This window comes from Tauraco erythrolophus, chromosome 1 (genome assembly GCF_009769465.1).
Source record: "Tauraco erythrolophus isolate bTauEry1 chromosome 1, bTauEry1.pri, whole genome shotgun sequence".
In the NCBI taxonomy this organism is placed as follows: domain Eukaryota; kingdom Metazoa; phylum Chordata; class Aves; order Musophagiformes; family Musophagidae; genus Tauraco; species Tauraco erythrolophus.
This window is the reverse complement of record NC_141465.1, coordinates 76301842-76318822: the sequence shown is the minus strand read 5'-3', so window position 1 is coordinate 76318822 and position 16981 is coordinate 76301842. Positions and strand designations below refer to the sequence as shown.

At 34.0% G+C, this 16981-nt stretch overlaps 1 protein-coding gene across 2 annotated transcripts in view; it reads right to left on the bottom strand.

The window, feature by feature from the left end:
- Positions 1–16981, bottom strand: part of DOCK9 (dedicator of cytokinesis 9) — a 116652-nt gene that overhangs the window by 48624 nt on the left and 51047 nt on the right. For both annotated transcript variants that reach the window (XM_086611107.1, XM_086611116.1), the window contains exons 14-27: positions 15127–15209; positions 14560–14682; positions 12662–12741; positions 12391–12578; positions 12201–12266; positions 11516–11608; positions 11110–11233; positions 10610–10731; positions 9139–9225; positions 8425–8514; positions 6415–6530; positions 6211–6280; positions 5947–6072; positions 5745–5816 (exon numbers count right to left, since the gene is read on the bottom strand). In XM_086611107.1, coding sequence (XP_086467233.1) covers positions 5745–5816; positions 5947–6072; positions 6211–6280; positions 6415–6530; positions 8425–8514; positions 9139–9225; positions 10610–10731; positions 11110–11233; positions 11516–11608; positions 12201–12266; positions 12391–12578; positions 12662–12741; positions 14560–14682; positions 15127–15209 — 1440 coding nt within the window. The remainder of the gene's footprint in view (positions 1–5744; positions 5817–5946; positions 6073–6210; positions 6281–6414; positions 6531–8424; positions 8515–9138; positions 9226–10609; positions 10732–11109; positions 11234–11515; positions 11609–12200; positions 12267–12390; positions 12579–12661; positions 12742–14559; positions 14683–15126; positions 15210–16981) is intronic.

Below are 16981 nucleotides of genomic sequence, written 5' to 3'. Positions count from 1 at the left end.
AAGCAAGGCAGTCTGATGACAAAACCACAGTATAAGAGTTTGTAAATGCAATGCATTAATATTTTCTACACTACAATAAACTTGACGACAGAAGCTAAGAATAAAAGGGAATTCTTTAATTTCATGTATCATCTTTTCCAAAGGAGATATCAGCTGGTTCACATACAGTAACTGCATTATCAGACTCTCTTTTCTGTCTTAAAAAAAAAAAAAAAGTTTTTGCTGAGTTTTTGCTCTGCAACTATGTTTTTAATAACTCCTTTGGCTTTTTCCATTATGGAAATTCTCATCCATGCTTCTTTCTTTCTCTTGTTCATCAGCAACTTCAAATCTCAGATCTTCCAGGCTTCAGAATCTTACTCTCCACGTTTTTAAGTTTCCATAATCAGAACTGTTTTCCTTCCTACGTTCACAATTTCCTCCTTTCCACTCACCATCTATGTCACCTTCACCAATGATTTTGTACATTCTGACCAGTATTGGTCAGTAAGTTCTCTTCAGCTTTTTGGCACTACAGAGCCTCTTATTTCTCTATATCTTACGACCTCTAATAAACATTCTGTCTTTTGTCTGAAGGGACTTAATGACAAGTGGTGTGAGGCTGAAGATGTTGACACTGACAAAAACTGTTTCAACTGTACAGTCATTGTGTCTTTTCTTTCTGAAAACTGAAATAAAAACATCCAAGTGCTCTGAATACTTTGTTATTTAAACAGTTTTTTGAATTATATTGAACGTAACATTCCTAAGCAGAACAAGTCATTGTCAAGGCCCTGCATCAACCAATGATTACATAGCTTGCTCCCTTTGTGTTTGAACTGTGCTCCAAAATCTCCAGTTCTATTTTTAAAAAATAGATATTAAAGTTGAAAAAGATCCCTGTATAAATATCAACAGTACTCATTAATGAAATAACAATTAAAAATTTAGAATTCTGTTGGTGGGCATGCCAGTCAGTGTCCTATCATATTCTTGTAATTCAGTCTTCGTTTGACAGGAATTAAGTATTTTTTAAAATACCACAAAATTTTTGCTATAGAAATAGTTTTGATGCACTCAGGAATGCATCAGATCTCATAAGTAGGAAATATCTAAAGGCATATTCCATTCATTACTTTACCCAGTGAGACAGGAAAAAAAGCTAGCAAAATAATTTCTTTGATATTTAAGGAGCTTGTAAATCAAGAAGCCATGTTCAGGAATGACGATACATGCAAACAAGAGGTGAGTTCTGCTCCTTTTTCTTTCATGTCACAAGGATGATGACAATGAGGGTAGTTTTAAAAGTGGAAACATCTTTTTTAGCATGAAATGTGGAGACCACAACAAAAATCTGTCCTAAAAAGACACTAACATTTTATAAGGTATGAACCTTACTTCATGTTATTGCAGGGGAAAGAGAAAGAACAGCAGTTCAGTGATACACAGCAAAGTACTAGCATCTAAAGGTGCATATTAAAATAATTTCTTTCCTTTGTACAATCCAACAGTTCGTATTTGGGGGTTGCTTTTGAAGATACTATTAAAACCAAACAAAATATTAATTTGAAGTAAATGGAGTATACCTAGTATGCAGAACACTCAATAGAGTGGGACATCAATAGAAACCAGACACTCGTTTTCCAGTATCAAGCTCAGGGTTTTGGCGGTGAGGTTTTCGGGGTTTTGGTTTGGTTTTTTTTTTTCCCTCTTTAGGTAGAACTACTGCATGTTTCTATATCTGAAAGTCCTAACACAAAATGTGGTAACATTTTCGTAGTTTCAATGCTGCATAAAAAAATCTCTGCGTGAACTGTTACCATCATCATTATGAACATGAACAAGACTTTTTCAGAGTTTATATGATTATTTAACTCCATGTAATAGACAAAATTTGAGGCAACAAGTTAATGTAAAAATATTACTTAAAGAAAGGTCATAATTCCTAGACCAGTCTTCAGAAATATAAGCATACTTCAAATCGTCTCCTGCCTACATCTTTTGGTACATTTTACTGAAAATCCTAAGCTTACTTATAACAACCCTTAGAAATCGATCTCAGAAGACCAGTTTATATTTCATGTATTTTACAGCATATAGTAAATCACAAAATGAACTGCTCAGTCTTTCAAGTACAGCAAACCTGAGGCCATTAGGTCTCAGCTACTGGTTGTTGCTACTAAAAAAAAAGAAAACAATCAGTGCCTTCTCTTATAGTTACTTAGGTCACTTAGATATCAAAGAGATGGAGGTCTTTCTGAGTAATAGTAATGGTTATGCCTACCCCAATTCACACTTTATTTCCATAACATCAGGTATCAAGCCAGTCTCGAGCATCTGTAACTGACACACTGTTCCTTTAACAACTTTGTCTTCCCTAAAATGAAAGTCTTGTTCAATGGAATTTGTTCCTCAGATGTATATGCTAGTGCTCTCCAAATATATTTTATTATTAGGATTACGTGAGTCAGTAAAAACACATCAGCTTTGAGCAAATGAGTCAGTATAGCACTTGTGGAGGAAAGCAATAATAATTAAAAAAAAATAAAATCAAGAACTAGTAGTAATGTGAATACTAACCAATGGTAGAATAACATACTGTAGAAGAGATGTAGATTACACGAGAGTTTTTTGTTTGTTTACATAGATTCCGGCTTTAAAAAAGATTATATTCTCTGTACTTGTTTTGGCCACCATCTGATCTCAATTTAAAAATGTAATCCCTATTGTAAGGAAGTTATAATTAAATTAAGGAAATGGGTTTGCATAACAGCAAGTTAGTGGTTTCTTTGAAGTTTTTTTTTAAACCATTATGTTGTTTCCAAACTTTGAGGATTTCTGTAGGTTTCTTAAAATCAGGGAAATTTGAATAAACTTTGTTTAGCCCAGTAAAAACAGCATGTTTTTGTTTTTCAGAGTATCACCTACCAAATCCATCCTTAAGTTATACAAATTTTGCACACATTATGTTTTGAAAACCTTGCCCAGACGCACCACATTCTGTTATTAGAAAAACTGTATCTTCTCACAGAGCTGAATACTGTAAAATAAAAAGTACTGCCAGTACTGTCAGGTAAGTACTGATACAAAATTTCAGGTTTTTTCAATATAATTTTTAAATTATGAAATTTTATTTCAATTCTAGAAGTCTCTAGAAAATTTCAGCTTTAAATAAGAATCAGTGTTTTCTCCTTTACAAGATTATATGTTCATTTCAGTTGAATTAACTAATTAAATTAATACAAAAATTTAACTGATTATAATAAGCTGAAAACAGTGGAGTGAAGTAAGAAATATTTCATTCACAGAGTGAACAGAGGCACAAACTCCTTCCTCAAGGAAAATCAAATCAATAACGGAAATTTAAGCTCATAAATCCTGAATTATTTGAACAGACACTATGAAACAGAAAAAAGTGAAGAACAGAAAAAAGTGAAGAACAGAAAAAAGTGAAGAACAGAAAAAAGTGAAGAACAGAAAAAAGTGAAGAACAGAAAAAAGTGAAGAACAGAAAAAAGTGAAGAACAGAAAAAAGTGAAGAACAGAAAAAAGTGAAGAACAGAAAAAAGTGAAGAACAGAAAAAAGTGAAGAACAGAAAAAAGTGAAGAACAGAAAAAAGTGAAGAACAGAAAAAAGTGAAGAACAGAAAAAAGTGAAGAACAGAAAAAAGTGAAGAACAGAAAAAAGTGAAGAACAGAAAAAAGTGAAGAACAGAAAAAAGTGAAGAACAGAAAAAAGTGAAGAACAGAAAAAAGTGAAGAACAGAAAAAAATCCATCTGAATATTTTTCTTACTTTGGTTTGCATTAACAGTATTTCTAATGATTAGGAGTAGAAAAAGTTGTCTTTTCTTTTTGCTAGAAATTTTTAGGAATTCCCAAACAGCTGACGAGCTGTTAACATGAGCAAAAAGTTTGACATCTTAAATGTGAAAGGACAAACTGCACTACATGTTCAGCAAACCCTTTGTACATATATTTGTATCCTAAAAACTTCTAAACAAATGGTAGCTGTCAGTTCCCTAGACAGTTTAAGAATTTATCACTAAAACTTGCCCTCTTTCACAATTAAGAAGTTACTTGAATCTCTAGTACTTGTACCATTTAAATATTCAACTTCTCCTCCCATTACCTCAAACTAAAGACCTATTTCTAGATTAAGTAGACTACTAACACCAAGTAAAAGTTTATGTTTCTATATTAGTGTGTGTCAGGTTGTATTTGCGCAAAATGCATCTTTCCTGACAACTGTCCAACCTGTTTTAAAAAAATCTCACAATAAAGGTTCCAGAATTTCAAGAACCACTGCTCCAATTAAAAGCTGAAATTTTATTTAAAATACAAAATTATTTCATCCTTTCTTTTTAGTAACAGAAAAGAGATCACTCTCTTTGTGACATTTTAAATGGAGACAGCTCCTTTTCCTTATATAAACATGTAACACAGCAGCAAGAATCTTGTGACAAGATAAGCAAAAATTTGAGGTTCTCTTCAAATGCAAAATAACAGGATAAAGTCAGATATTCTTTGCAGGTTTTATCCACTCATAGAAATTGAAAGTCAGAATAAAACATAGCTGGGCAGACTGAGGTGGGGGGAATTTAAGCTTAAAACACATAACCAATTTTGCTACTAAATGAAAAACCTCACAAACTGACTGAGGTCCTCCTGCATTCCAGAGCAGTGGGAAAAATAAGTTACCTATGCTACAAATTTTTCTCCTTATTTAATATAGATTATTATTTAAAAAAAAAATCCTTCTATTTCTACAAAGGGTGCAATGCTGAAGCCTGGTATCTTTACTGTATGATTTATTTCAGTAGAAGGCATAGTTTAACATGCTGCTTAAACGAAAAATGAATCAACAGCCTCTCTAAAGATGAAAACAATTGAAATAGAAAAGTCCGGACACAAAGTAAGTTGAACTGGGACTCAAACTCTACTGGTCATATCACAGCAGAACAGTATTAAGTGTAGCACTCTGAAGCTTTTTTCCTGATCATTGTCCAAATAATTATTCGTCCCCCATGTACTTCAGACTTACAGTTATGTTCTAAATACACAGTGAAAACAGTGATAAAGATTTCACATCAATCTGGCATGTTACTCAGCTGGCACTATTTTGTATACTCAAAACTACTTTCAAGATTTGTTTTAATGCAGAAGTAAACAAACTAGAAAGTTGTCACCAAGGTAAGAAAAATACTGCTTATAGGCCAAGCTGGCAGAAAAACGCCTGTTTCTAAAGTTTTAGCATTCTCCTTACAGCGTAGGAGGCAACACAGAATTAAATATGGATACTTGTTATTGCATACAGAAGGACTATAAACTGCATGATTCACTGTTCATTAATTTTACATAATTTTACGTCACAGCTACTGTACTGCTCAGGAAAAAGCCCATATATTTTTGAGTCCACAGTGATATTTATTGTTTCCAGCTTCATTGTACCATAAGTATTAAGAAATCTTACTAAGGAGTCTGATTATTTACACACTGATCTACTGTATGGATTTTAAGGGGTTTCTATTCTCTTACAATAACATTGAATCTAGCCCTGCAGTTTCTTCTATCTAATATTTCAACTGATATATCTTGCTGCTCTGCTTTTTCCTTCCCTTTCTTACAAATAGTTACTATATGTAAATTGTAACCATGTATACAGAAAACTTTTTCTTCTAATATGCAATAAAAATATGTGATCGGAGAAAGAAGAGGCTATAAAAATTCTCCTTAGAATAACTTTTTTTCCAAAAGTTGACATACCTTCACTTTAGAGTTTTCTATCAAATGCTGAGCCATTGATTTTATCAGAACTTCAAAGAAAAACCATGAATACTGTAGAGAAAAGAAAACATTCTGTAAAATTGCCATATGCATTCAACAACTGTTTCAATACAATTAATTCCTATTCTTTAGTTATGATCAGGTTAAGAACATACAGTAAAAAGTACAGTTCCATATATACCTTAAGTAGCTTGTTGCTTGTAAGAAAGTCAGCAGATGGCTTCAAAATTGTCGTCATGGACTTTGTCAGTTCTTCATGTACCGTCTTATACTCAGAAGCAACATAGGGTTCAGCTTTATAAGCATACTTGTGGAGGAAAAAACAATATAATATGAAATGATGACATAATATGAAACAATTGAAATTAAACAGAAGCAACTAAATTTAAATATACTCTTTTTAGAGAAATTAAAAAACGGAAACATTTCATTTACTTTTACCTACCTTGACATAAGACCTCAGGTAGCTATCCAAGCCTTCTTCATGACACTGAGCAACAATATGGATAATAACCCTAAACAGAAGTCAGAAACCAAATAAGTCTACAAAGAAAGCTATGATTGCAATAGCAAAAATACTACTCAGTTACAGATTTATGTGATAACCCAGTCATCGCTTTAACTCTATGAAGCGCTTAAAATTCTTTACCTTGTCACATTGACTGCAACTTCCTCTTGAGTTGCTCTAGTGAGAACTCTAAACAACTGGTTTAGAACAGTTGGCAGGAAAGCTATCATCACATGGCCTTCCATAGCATGAAGGCTCTAAAAGAAAGCAGTAATACTGTCAACTCCCTTGAAACACAAGCATTTAAATCACAGGTTCTGAAATAATGAAATTTAATGCAAGTCTTTTTCCAAAGATACATGCTGCTTGCACTATTTGGTGTTAATTACCTGAAATACAACTGCACAGAAAGTAATTGAGAATAGTTCCCATTATAAATGTTTGGCAAGCATTTTCTACTTTAAAGTAAATTCAGGATAAAAATTATGCTTTATTAAAAGGATTTTAGAAGTAGTCATTTGTACTTTTCCATTGAAAGGCACTCTAAATAATGTTTCAACAAAAAGACAACCTGTGTACACCACAGCAAGCTGACACTGACACTCTGGTATACTTCACTATTACAACCACCAATGCAGATATTTAGCAAACAGAAGTTGCACAAAAACATACACATTGCTTACCTGTGGTAAGTGCAATACTAGATATACTAGTTACTGCAAAACAATAAACTAATATGTTAAAAAACCAGAATGAACTATAATCCCTAACTAACTAATGCTGGAAATTGAAGACAGCGAATTACTAACCCCTCAACTTCACGGTAAGCCATCTGCAGCCATCGCATGCAGAAGACATGACAGACATAACCACCCTGACATAAAAGGCCATGTATGGTATTTCATCCTACACTGCTTTGTGCACAAAATTCCCTGGAGTTAAAGGGAGTCTGGCCAAAAAAAAAAGTATATTTGCTGAACATGCATACAGAGAACACATTTCAGACATTTCCATTCAGTGTTAAGTAGCTGTTTTGTCTTTGAATGTTTGCCCGTCTGCACATTAACACTATTCAGGACTCGAAACAGTCTTCCATCCTACGTGATGTGTGATTTTTCTTGGAAATAGCAGTCCTACGCTACAGCGTCTCTTCTTGGGGCCAGTGTTGTTTAACATCTTTGTCAGCAACATGGACAGTCGGATCGAGTGCACCCTCAGCAGGTTTGCTGACAACACTAAGCTGTGTGCATAGAGCAAATGGGTATAAGCTTAGCCAGGGGAGATTCAGGTTGGATGTTAGAAAGTATTTCTTCTTTGAAAGGGTTGTCAGCCACTGGAATAGGCTGCCCAGGGAGGTGGTTGAGTCCCCATCCCTGGATGTGTTTAAGAAAAGGGTGGATGAACTACTTAGGGATATGGTTTAATGGGGGATTAGGGATGGTTGGACTGGATGATCTCTAAGGTCTTTTCCAACCTAGAAATCTATGAAATCTATGAAACATCTGTCTGTTTCCCAGATCAACTGCTTTATATTACAGCACCAGAAATGGTGAATTCTGTTTTTTCACTTGATCTTATGAATAAAGATATTCAACTCCCTGAGGTCCAGTATAGGCAACAATCCTTCCCTTCTTGATACCAAAAAACACCTGCCATTTTCTCTGGCACCTCGAGTAGCAGGAAGGCTACATCGCTTAAAAAAAAAAAGTGATGGAAATTATACTGACAATCTTAAAGAGCTTCAACGAGCCATGATCAGACTCTGAGACCTCTAATTCATGATGACAGATTCCTTAGAACATACCAAAAAAAAAAAGTGATGGAAATTATACTGACAATCTTAAAGAGCTTCAACGAGCCATGATCAGACTCTGAGACCTCTAATTCATGATGACAGATTCCTTAGAACATACCATATTTATTATATGGAGAGAAAAAACCACAGGTTAAGTCCAGTGATAAAGGTTCGGTGTCCCATCTGATCTCAAAACCAAAACCAGAGGAGAAGGCAATCAAAGTTGCACCAATGAGAAAAATGCCTTTTATGACTAGGACTTCTAAAAACCTGGATGATTCCTTTGTTTGCATTTTGATATAACATGGGAGGAAATTGAATACCAATAGAATCTGTTATTCACTGCCATTTTATACCTTAAGATATTTTACAAGATCAGTTCCTAGTGCATGAGCTCCAGATTCTGTTTTCTGACAGTACTGAAAAAAATTGTGCAAGTGCTGGTCCTGTCAAGGAGAAACAACAAATTAAACAATATTTAACATTACTATCCATAATCCAAAACAGAACACATTAAAAATATTTGTATATAGAAATCCATATACATGTCCACAGATTCAACTTTCAAAAATAATTTAAGTACACTACTCCAAAGACTACTTTAGTCTACATGTAACATTAATTATTTTTTTAACCCACATAAGAAGTTTCCCATCCACCACCTATATTTGCTTCAAACCAAATGACATGCAGAAAACAGCATACTTCATTTTAGTTATCCCAAACGATCGTGATACGTATCTTATAAGCAGCTATAACAGGACTCATTGCTTTGTACACATGTCAGTAAATAACTTTCAGACATCTATGACCTCTCATCTAACAGAAAAATTCAGATTGGAATGGATGAATATGTTAGGCAAAAGGCTCACATTTTGAATAGCTTCCATTTAAGATCTGCTGTTTTTCACAGCTGATGTGAAAAACATACCAGGCAGAGTGTCCAAGAGACAAAAAAAGTAAGAGATCAGCATATGGTGTTTAAGAATCTTCCCAAATATTGCACATGCATATAACAAACATACATTATTCCTAAAACTTTCTCTAATTTAATTTGTTTTATAACTGACCTGTGTATACACAGTCGACACCAGATGAGTGGATATTTTTAACAGTTGTTTGCCTCCATCTACCCATTTAATTTCAGGACCAGAATGCTGCACACATACATGAGGAGGAAAAGTAAAATAATGTAGCAGTATACTACAGTAAAACAATTTGTTTATAGAACCACAAATAAATTTATTAAAAAAAAAAATACAGGTTGAAGAAATGTGTACAATGAATAAAGTCATAAAAAAAAGAAAAATTATACAGGCAATATTACCAAAAGCATTTATGAAGCTTAAAATGTTCTTTAAAAGTCCCACAATAGTTTCCTCACTGGCAAAAAAAAATTGCTTTTCTGTAAGTCACAGATTTCATGTTTCTTCTACAACTTTGCAAAGAAACTTCAGACTAGAGAGAAATATCTACTAGTTTTCTGAGAAAAATAACACAAGGATTTCCACAAATACTGACAGAGTTTAAACCTTAACATAGGTCACCAATAGATAGCAGCCAGTGCTTCCTTCCCATCCCATTTCCAAAGAGCTGAGAACGGGAATGCTTAGCTGTCTACCCTGACAACCAGTTAGGGAGAGATTTTACTGCTAGATCTACAACTAGTCATATTGGTCCTAAATTCTACCCATGGGCATGAGCAGAGACAAACAGCAGAGGCATAAAGAATACACCTACAATGTGAAAAGATGAAAGATGTAAAGGAGACGATGGTTGGAAAGCTTACAGTATAGTTGAAAAAGACAAGGTGGTAGAACAGGAGGAGAGCAGCACCTCTTGGTCTGGATTTTAGGCCTGGTCCTCCAAATTGAGTCAATTTTGTCTCTGCATTTCATTTTCTTAGTCAAATCCCCTATCGCATTTCACATTTTGTAGCCTCCTCGGTACAATTTTTATTACTACAATTTTGCAAGCTTTCTGCTTTGAAAAATACAACCATAAATTTTACTAGTGAAGTATAAGGATCACAAAAATCAAGATGTGAGAATAAAACTTTTTCAGGAATAAAGGACTTACTGAAAGGAGACAGCATGAAATGCTAAAAAAAATTTAGTAAAGGACTTCAGATTATTTGCATATCTTCATAAACTCAAAATAGCTTAATATATTTAAAAATTACTGTAACCTTTTGTTAATTATTACTGCAAAAAATGAAACGTAAACATTTCTGAAGTACATCAGCTAAACAATAACAGAAATAAGTACTTAAGAATTTAAATGAAAAACTGTATTAGGACAGGTTGATTCAAATTCTTGTAAAAGTCAGAATTTAGTCATAAGTTTTGTCTCCCATTTCTGTTTGGGTTTGTTTGTTTCCTTTAGGTCACATGTCTAATTTTTACAAAGCATTCCATTTCAATTATGCAAGAAAAAAATTTCTACTAGAAAATGACTTAAATCTTATCTGACTGGGGAATTACAACCAAACCTTCTCTCCACATATTTTTTGAAAGATTAGAGCAATTTCATATAACATACCTTTCCAACCCCCACTTCTTGATAACTAAGATAGCCTGACGGAAGATTTGCTGACACTGGGATGTGTTGCTCATTGGTCACCACTCTTCCATCTTTTATTAGAGGAAGCCAAGAATATCCAACTGCAGAACATGAAAGGCAAGTAATTTTAAATATGTTACAAATCTTTACATAAACCCTTACAGCAGTCTTACTGTACACTTCTGATACATAATTCATAAACCAGAAAATGTTACTGTAAGGGACAAATGATTTGAACTGAAATTATTAGAAATAATTAAAAAGGCAATTAAATTGTCATTGAGTGAAAAAAACATACATTTGATAGACATTCTAAAACAACATTTGAAACATTTGAATTAAAATAAATACTTAATGAAATCTTTCAGTCAGTATAATGTAATTAGAAAGCATTATATGGATCATAAAAATCATAAGTTACCAGATACGTACAAAAATCTCCCCAGCAGTTACTGAAAGTAAAGCATTAGCATACAAACCTTGCGTTTCAACAACATCTTTCTTCTTTGTACTCCCTTTGCTTGAATTATCACAGCTGACATGGTAGAAGGTGAACAACAAATGGTGCTTTTCATGTAACTGAGTGGGCAATTCTATTTTAACCTGAAAGGGAAAGAATCATAACCCCGTAGAAGTCTTCAGCTAGAGCAATGACATGCCTTACTGATTGTACACATAAAAGCAACTCCAGGTTACATGTTATTTGAAGCAAAATCAAGAACCATACATACAAAACTTCCAAAAATTTACTTAAAGTGAAATGGGGGGGTCTAATTTAACTGAAATCATAATCAAGTACTTTGCACTCTTCAAATTCATTTCTTGCATTTTTGAAACTTACATAATATCTAAACCAGTAAAAGTTGCCTCAGAAAGGTAGCTTACCTCATCATAAAACTCTGGGTTTTGATGGTGATGCAGAACAGCAGCAAACGCACTTCTAGTAAATACTGGTCCACCTGGCCTCCCATAGATACACTAATAATAGAAAAAAGGAAAAAAGAACAAAAAATCCCCTGTGACCCATTTTCACTCTCAGCTTAGAAACTGTTTCACCTAGGAGTTAAAATATTTCAACTTGTGTTTAACTTGGTTCCTTTGCACAGACAGTGGATAACATGATCCGTAGTCTGCCTGCTGAGCAGTAGAGCCGACATTGTGATTTGACCTCAGGATTCCTATATGTTTGTCTACTTCTTTTTTTCCAGGCACCGTCTATATACTGTGGTAGCTCATAAACACAGAACTTGGCTCTGCAGTTGATCTAAAACTTTACTGTTTCAACTTAAAGAATTCTTCCTGTGAAGTAAGCATAAGCCATCCTTCATTGCAGCAAGTTTATTCTTGAATTTTTGTTGACGTAAAGAAATGAAACGCTCTGAGGGTTCTTTAGTAATCTTCTATATCAAAACCAAGCAAGTCATCTAGAAGTTACTCTTATGCCAAATGCAAAAGGACAGAAAGATGACATTCCAAACTAGATAATCTAATCCAGTAATCCTGTGTTACTTAGCCAACTGTTCACTATTTTCTTTTATCAGTCACCAAAAAAAAAAATCAAAAGACTAACCTTTAAAGGCAAAGAATCCTCTTCATCAGAATCCTTGAACTCAATGCATACTGCAATATTTCTAGCCTAAAGTAGTATTTAAAAAGAAAAAGCCAAACATTTAATCATAAGGATCATCACAGAAATACAATATGTAAACAATCTTAACCAAATCTAAGAAAGAAGAATATACAATTTTTTCTGTACTCACCTTTGCAAAAGACTTTTGACTGTCATATTTCAAGTGCTTTGGATAAACATAAAGATGATTGTTGTAGATCGTGAAAGGCTGAGTGTGTTTTGGTATACAGGGAACAAACTCCTCTATTTCAAATGTTATTAGTGTCTTGGTACTGTTTTCAAACTGTTTCATAGGAATGTATGACGAGTTAACATAATCTGAAAATACATTAAAAAAAAACAATAAAAAACTGAAGAGAAAAAGCCTGCATATCCATTTAACAATGTTTATTAGTACTTACTTGGAAAATCTGGTGACACATTATCAATTGCAACATCCAGATTTCCTAAAATAACAGGAAGTTTGGCCATCTTTTCAGGTCTATAGGAAGGAAAAAAAACCTCAAAGTCAGGCTAAATGCAAAACTATCAGTTGCCAGAGAAAAGAGATAATAGGAAACAGAGGCAAAAGTAATATCCTGAAATAGGAGTATGAGAGGAAAGGTGGTTTGGGAGTGGATGACTGATCTGGTCTTGTTTTTTGCCTAGGTTCACAGTTTTCTTCTCCTTTAAAATCTCAAAAAAAAAAAAAAGTAAAGCTTTATACCCAAGCGCAGAAAACGTTAAGAAAAAGCATGATGTTATTCTTTCTTTAAATCAAAATGAAAATTTTTGTTAAATATAGGTTCTGTTTGCTGTGTAATAACTCACTATCACTTGCAGCAAATAGGGGACCTATAAGTAAGCTTTTTAAATCCCAGTGGCCTGTAAGAAGCATTTATGGTAATGGAGTAAACTTCGGGGAAGAGCAACGGGGGAGAGAAATCAGTAAGTTGACAAAATGCATCTTCTACTCAGTAATTTTTTTCCTACCTCCTCCTTTTTCTAGAGTAAACACACCTGCAAAATATTTACTAATAACTACCCTACTATGAAATTTCTTAGATGTCATCTTGTAGCTTTTCTTCAAATCATACTTCTGAATTAGCTATTTTTCATGTTAAAACACCAGTGCAGAACTCTATTAGTAAAGATAGCCAGCAGCATGACTTTAAATTATTGCAGATGAAGAGGATGCAAAATTTTCCCAAAATGCAATCCTGTGCTGTGAAGCAAACAACTTTTTCTAGTTGGAGTCTGGATTCTAATTCCAACAGCTAAACCTTAGACATTCTTACCAAAATTCCTGTGAACTACTGTACAAGATTCCAAAAACAAGATGCTGAAATAACCAAAAGCGTTTCCTTAATTTACAAAGTAAATTAATGTGGCAGGTTAATTTTCTGTATCAGTTTCAGTAATATTGCTTATGGCAAGGACTATCAATACATAGCAATTTCAATGCTATGTAAACTTGAACAAAACTTTAAGCAGCTTGCTAAAATGGAATTAAAAGACCTATTACAAACTTCATCTCCTTATCAGATTTGGTAAGCAAGAATAAAATAAAGAAACTATAGCCCAAGCCTTCTGAGATTAGCAATTGTCCAAATTAATACAGCTCCAACTAACTGAACCATAACAGAAGTGGAAATGCCTTTGCAAATCAGCAAAGATTGCTCTAGTATTTTATATCCTATTTAATAAGAAAGGGGATTAAAATTACTTTATTAATAAGGTCATCTGTCAGTAGGAGGTTCTTAAGCCTTGTGCATGAACTGATGCAGCCTTTAGGAATACTTTGCAAAAAAGGATGACCAGTGTTCTGTTGTTGTGGCATCCTGAGCCACATGCACTCCCAGGAAGGCAGACTGGATACTGGCTTGAATCTCTTTCCCTGAGAGTTAGTATTCTCTGTCCAAGGTCAGGGAACATATGATTTATGCCATACTTGCTTTCCTTTAAGAATTAGAAGAGTGTATTACGTAAGCATAACTCCTAACACAGAGTCTCTTCAGGATATGATGCTTACTGCATGTTAGATAATGCTTCAGTTCTGCTTGTAGCCCTCAAACACTGCAAAGGAAAGATCTGTAGCTTGTATGAAAGCCTTGATTATATTTATACAACTTTTACATTCGAAGTGAAAAACATATAAACACATAGATCAAAAGATCAGATGATCCAGTTAAAGATCACAAAAAAAATTGTGAGGCTTGTGGGGGGATAGTGGGGTGTGGTTCATTTGTTTGGTTGGTTTTTTTTTTTTGTTTGTGAGGTTTGGTTTGGTTTGGTTTTTAAGTCGGGAAATTAGACTTACTTCCTGAAATCTGCCAACAACTTCAGCATGTCTTCATTTGAAAGTTTATTACTGTCTTGTCTGAAGAGAGGAGAAAATCTTGCATTTTTGTCTAAGGTTCCTGAGGCATCTTTAAACAGCGTCCTGAAAGTCAAAATCTTGCTTTCAGCTAAGTTCACGAAAGTGTTGAAATTCACTCCAGGAAATTTCTTTACTACAAATTAGAATATACTGCACCATCCTTCATATTAAGCATTTAATATTCTTATACATTAAAATTCACCTACAATGACAAGTAGCTCAGTCTAACAAATCAAGCATGAATCATTTCATTCTCAGTAAAATAAAAAAATATTGACAATAGAAAACAGTTAGCAATATTCTATGGTTTTAATAATAATATAATGAATGTTTATAACTTTTTCCTACTATAAAGCTGAAGTGTAAGTTTGTTTGTCAGAAATCTTTGGTTAATTGGAAGTAAAACAATAAATAATTTAAATAGCACATTAAGTTTTACGTGAAGTGAGGCATAGAAAATAATGTTAAAGATAGGAAAAAATACAGATTGACAAGATCTGTCGTTACCTAGCTGCCCAGGCAAAAGGCATTCTATATTGACCTAATCTCTGGCATGCCTGCTTAGCATTCTTCAAAACTTTCTGTGCAACCTGAAAGAGATGTAAGAAATACTCATGTATTAAAAGCTACATTTTTTGCACTGTTAATATATAAGAAAAAAACCAAACACATATTGACACTGATATGAATTGGAAAATCTTCTTTAGAAGATTAATCCTAAGTACACAAGCAAAAGACAAACGAAAATATCTCTTAACAATTCATTTCGAGTTAAGGAGAGCCTGCTGATTTCATAGTATTTCATGGGTGAAAACATAGACCCATATATACATATTTAATTAAGCAAGAAAAAAAAAAAGCTATACACAAAACTCATATGGAAGCTAGAGCAAAATAAAACTGGTTTTTAAGAGAAAATTGTGACTCCAGATAAAAACATTTCCCCCCCAACTTGCTTCCCTATTCACCACCCACTCTATGTACCAAAACACATTCCTGCAGAGTAAATAGTAAAATACTCTGCAATATTCGTATTACAAGTACACACAGAACGTGGGGATGAGTTGTTTGAAGATCACATGGACAATCCTATGTATGGACATTGCAACACTGCTTTCATTAAAACTTTAAAGTTTTGGTTTTGTTAACTTTTAAGTGAACAAACAATTCCATTATATAGAATCAACACGCATAACAATCAGAGCTAGAAACCCACCAGTTTGAGATGTTCAACACCGAGTTTAACCACTACAGCTAAAGCAGAAGCTCCTAACAGAGTAATGGGCTTCTCTTCTCCAGAAACCAGCTTCTCCTATGTGACTACACAGAGCAAAATTACTTGCCAGAGGCAAAAAGCCACAAAGAAAACCTGCCTGAATATTATCCCTAATCTATGTTGTTGACATTATGAAGAGCTGTTTCTATGAATGTGTTGTTTGAGCCAACTCTCCATTATCCTTTCCTGTAAAAAGGGGGAAATTGCACTCAGAAACATAGAACCTTGATGGTTATCATTAATTCACTGTATTCAACGTTAAAGGGGAGAAAAAGTGATCTCTTGGCTATAGAATTTACTGCTTCCATTTTCCCTTTTTCTTGTCCAGAGCAGTAATTCTGCAGGGAACTGGAACTTGCTCATTGCACTGACACATATGGAGGCCTACATAGGTAGTACTGTTCTGTTTTATTTCAAATTAATACACTGTAATCCCAGAGAACAAGAACAGAAAAAAATTCAAACTAAGTGTTCAATTGCATAAAATTATAAGCAAATGAACACCAGAAACGCACAGCATAAGTTAATATAACCATGAATGTTCCTATTGGCTACTCCTGCAGTACAGGCAAACACAAGTCTAGCACTCAGCATCAAATCTGGGAACACTTGGGCTTACTTAACCTTCCCATGTGGCTCAGGCCCAAGATCACCAAAATCAGTTACTCAGTTCAGGTTTGTTTTAACTCAGTAACAGTCAGCATACACTTCAAAAATAGACTCCTAAAATGCAAAGCTGCTGTTTTCCAACGATAGCTGAAAAACAATCTCAAGTATTCCTGGAAAAGCAAATCAGTAGTCTGATCTAAATTAAGATGAAGTGAAAAATACAGTTTTTTCACATATAGCTTAGCCAGCATTAAATCAGTAGGAAAGAACACTGTTCCTCTGCAGAGACTTAAAGTTAACCCTTCCTTCTTTCCTTTCACTAGCTGAAAACAGGAAGAATATCAAAACAGTAGCGGATATTACTTACAAAAAAGAATACTTTTCTCCTAGTATTCTGGTCCAACTGTTTAAACACAACTAAATCAACAAAACTAAAACTATTTCTTCAGCAAGAAACAAGAAGCAGCAACTGACAAA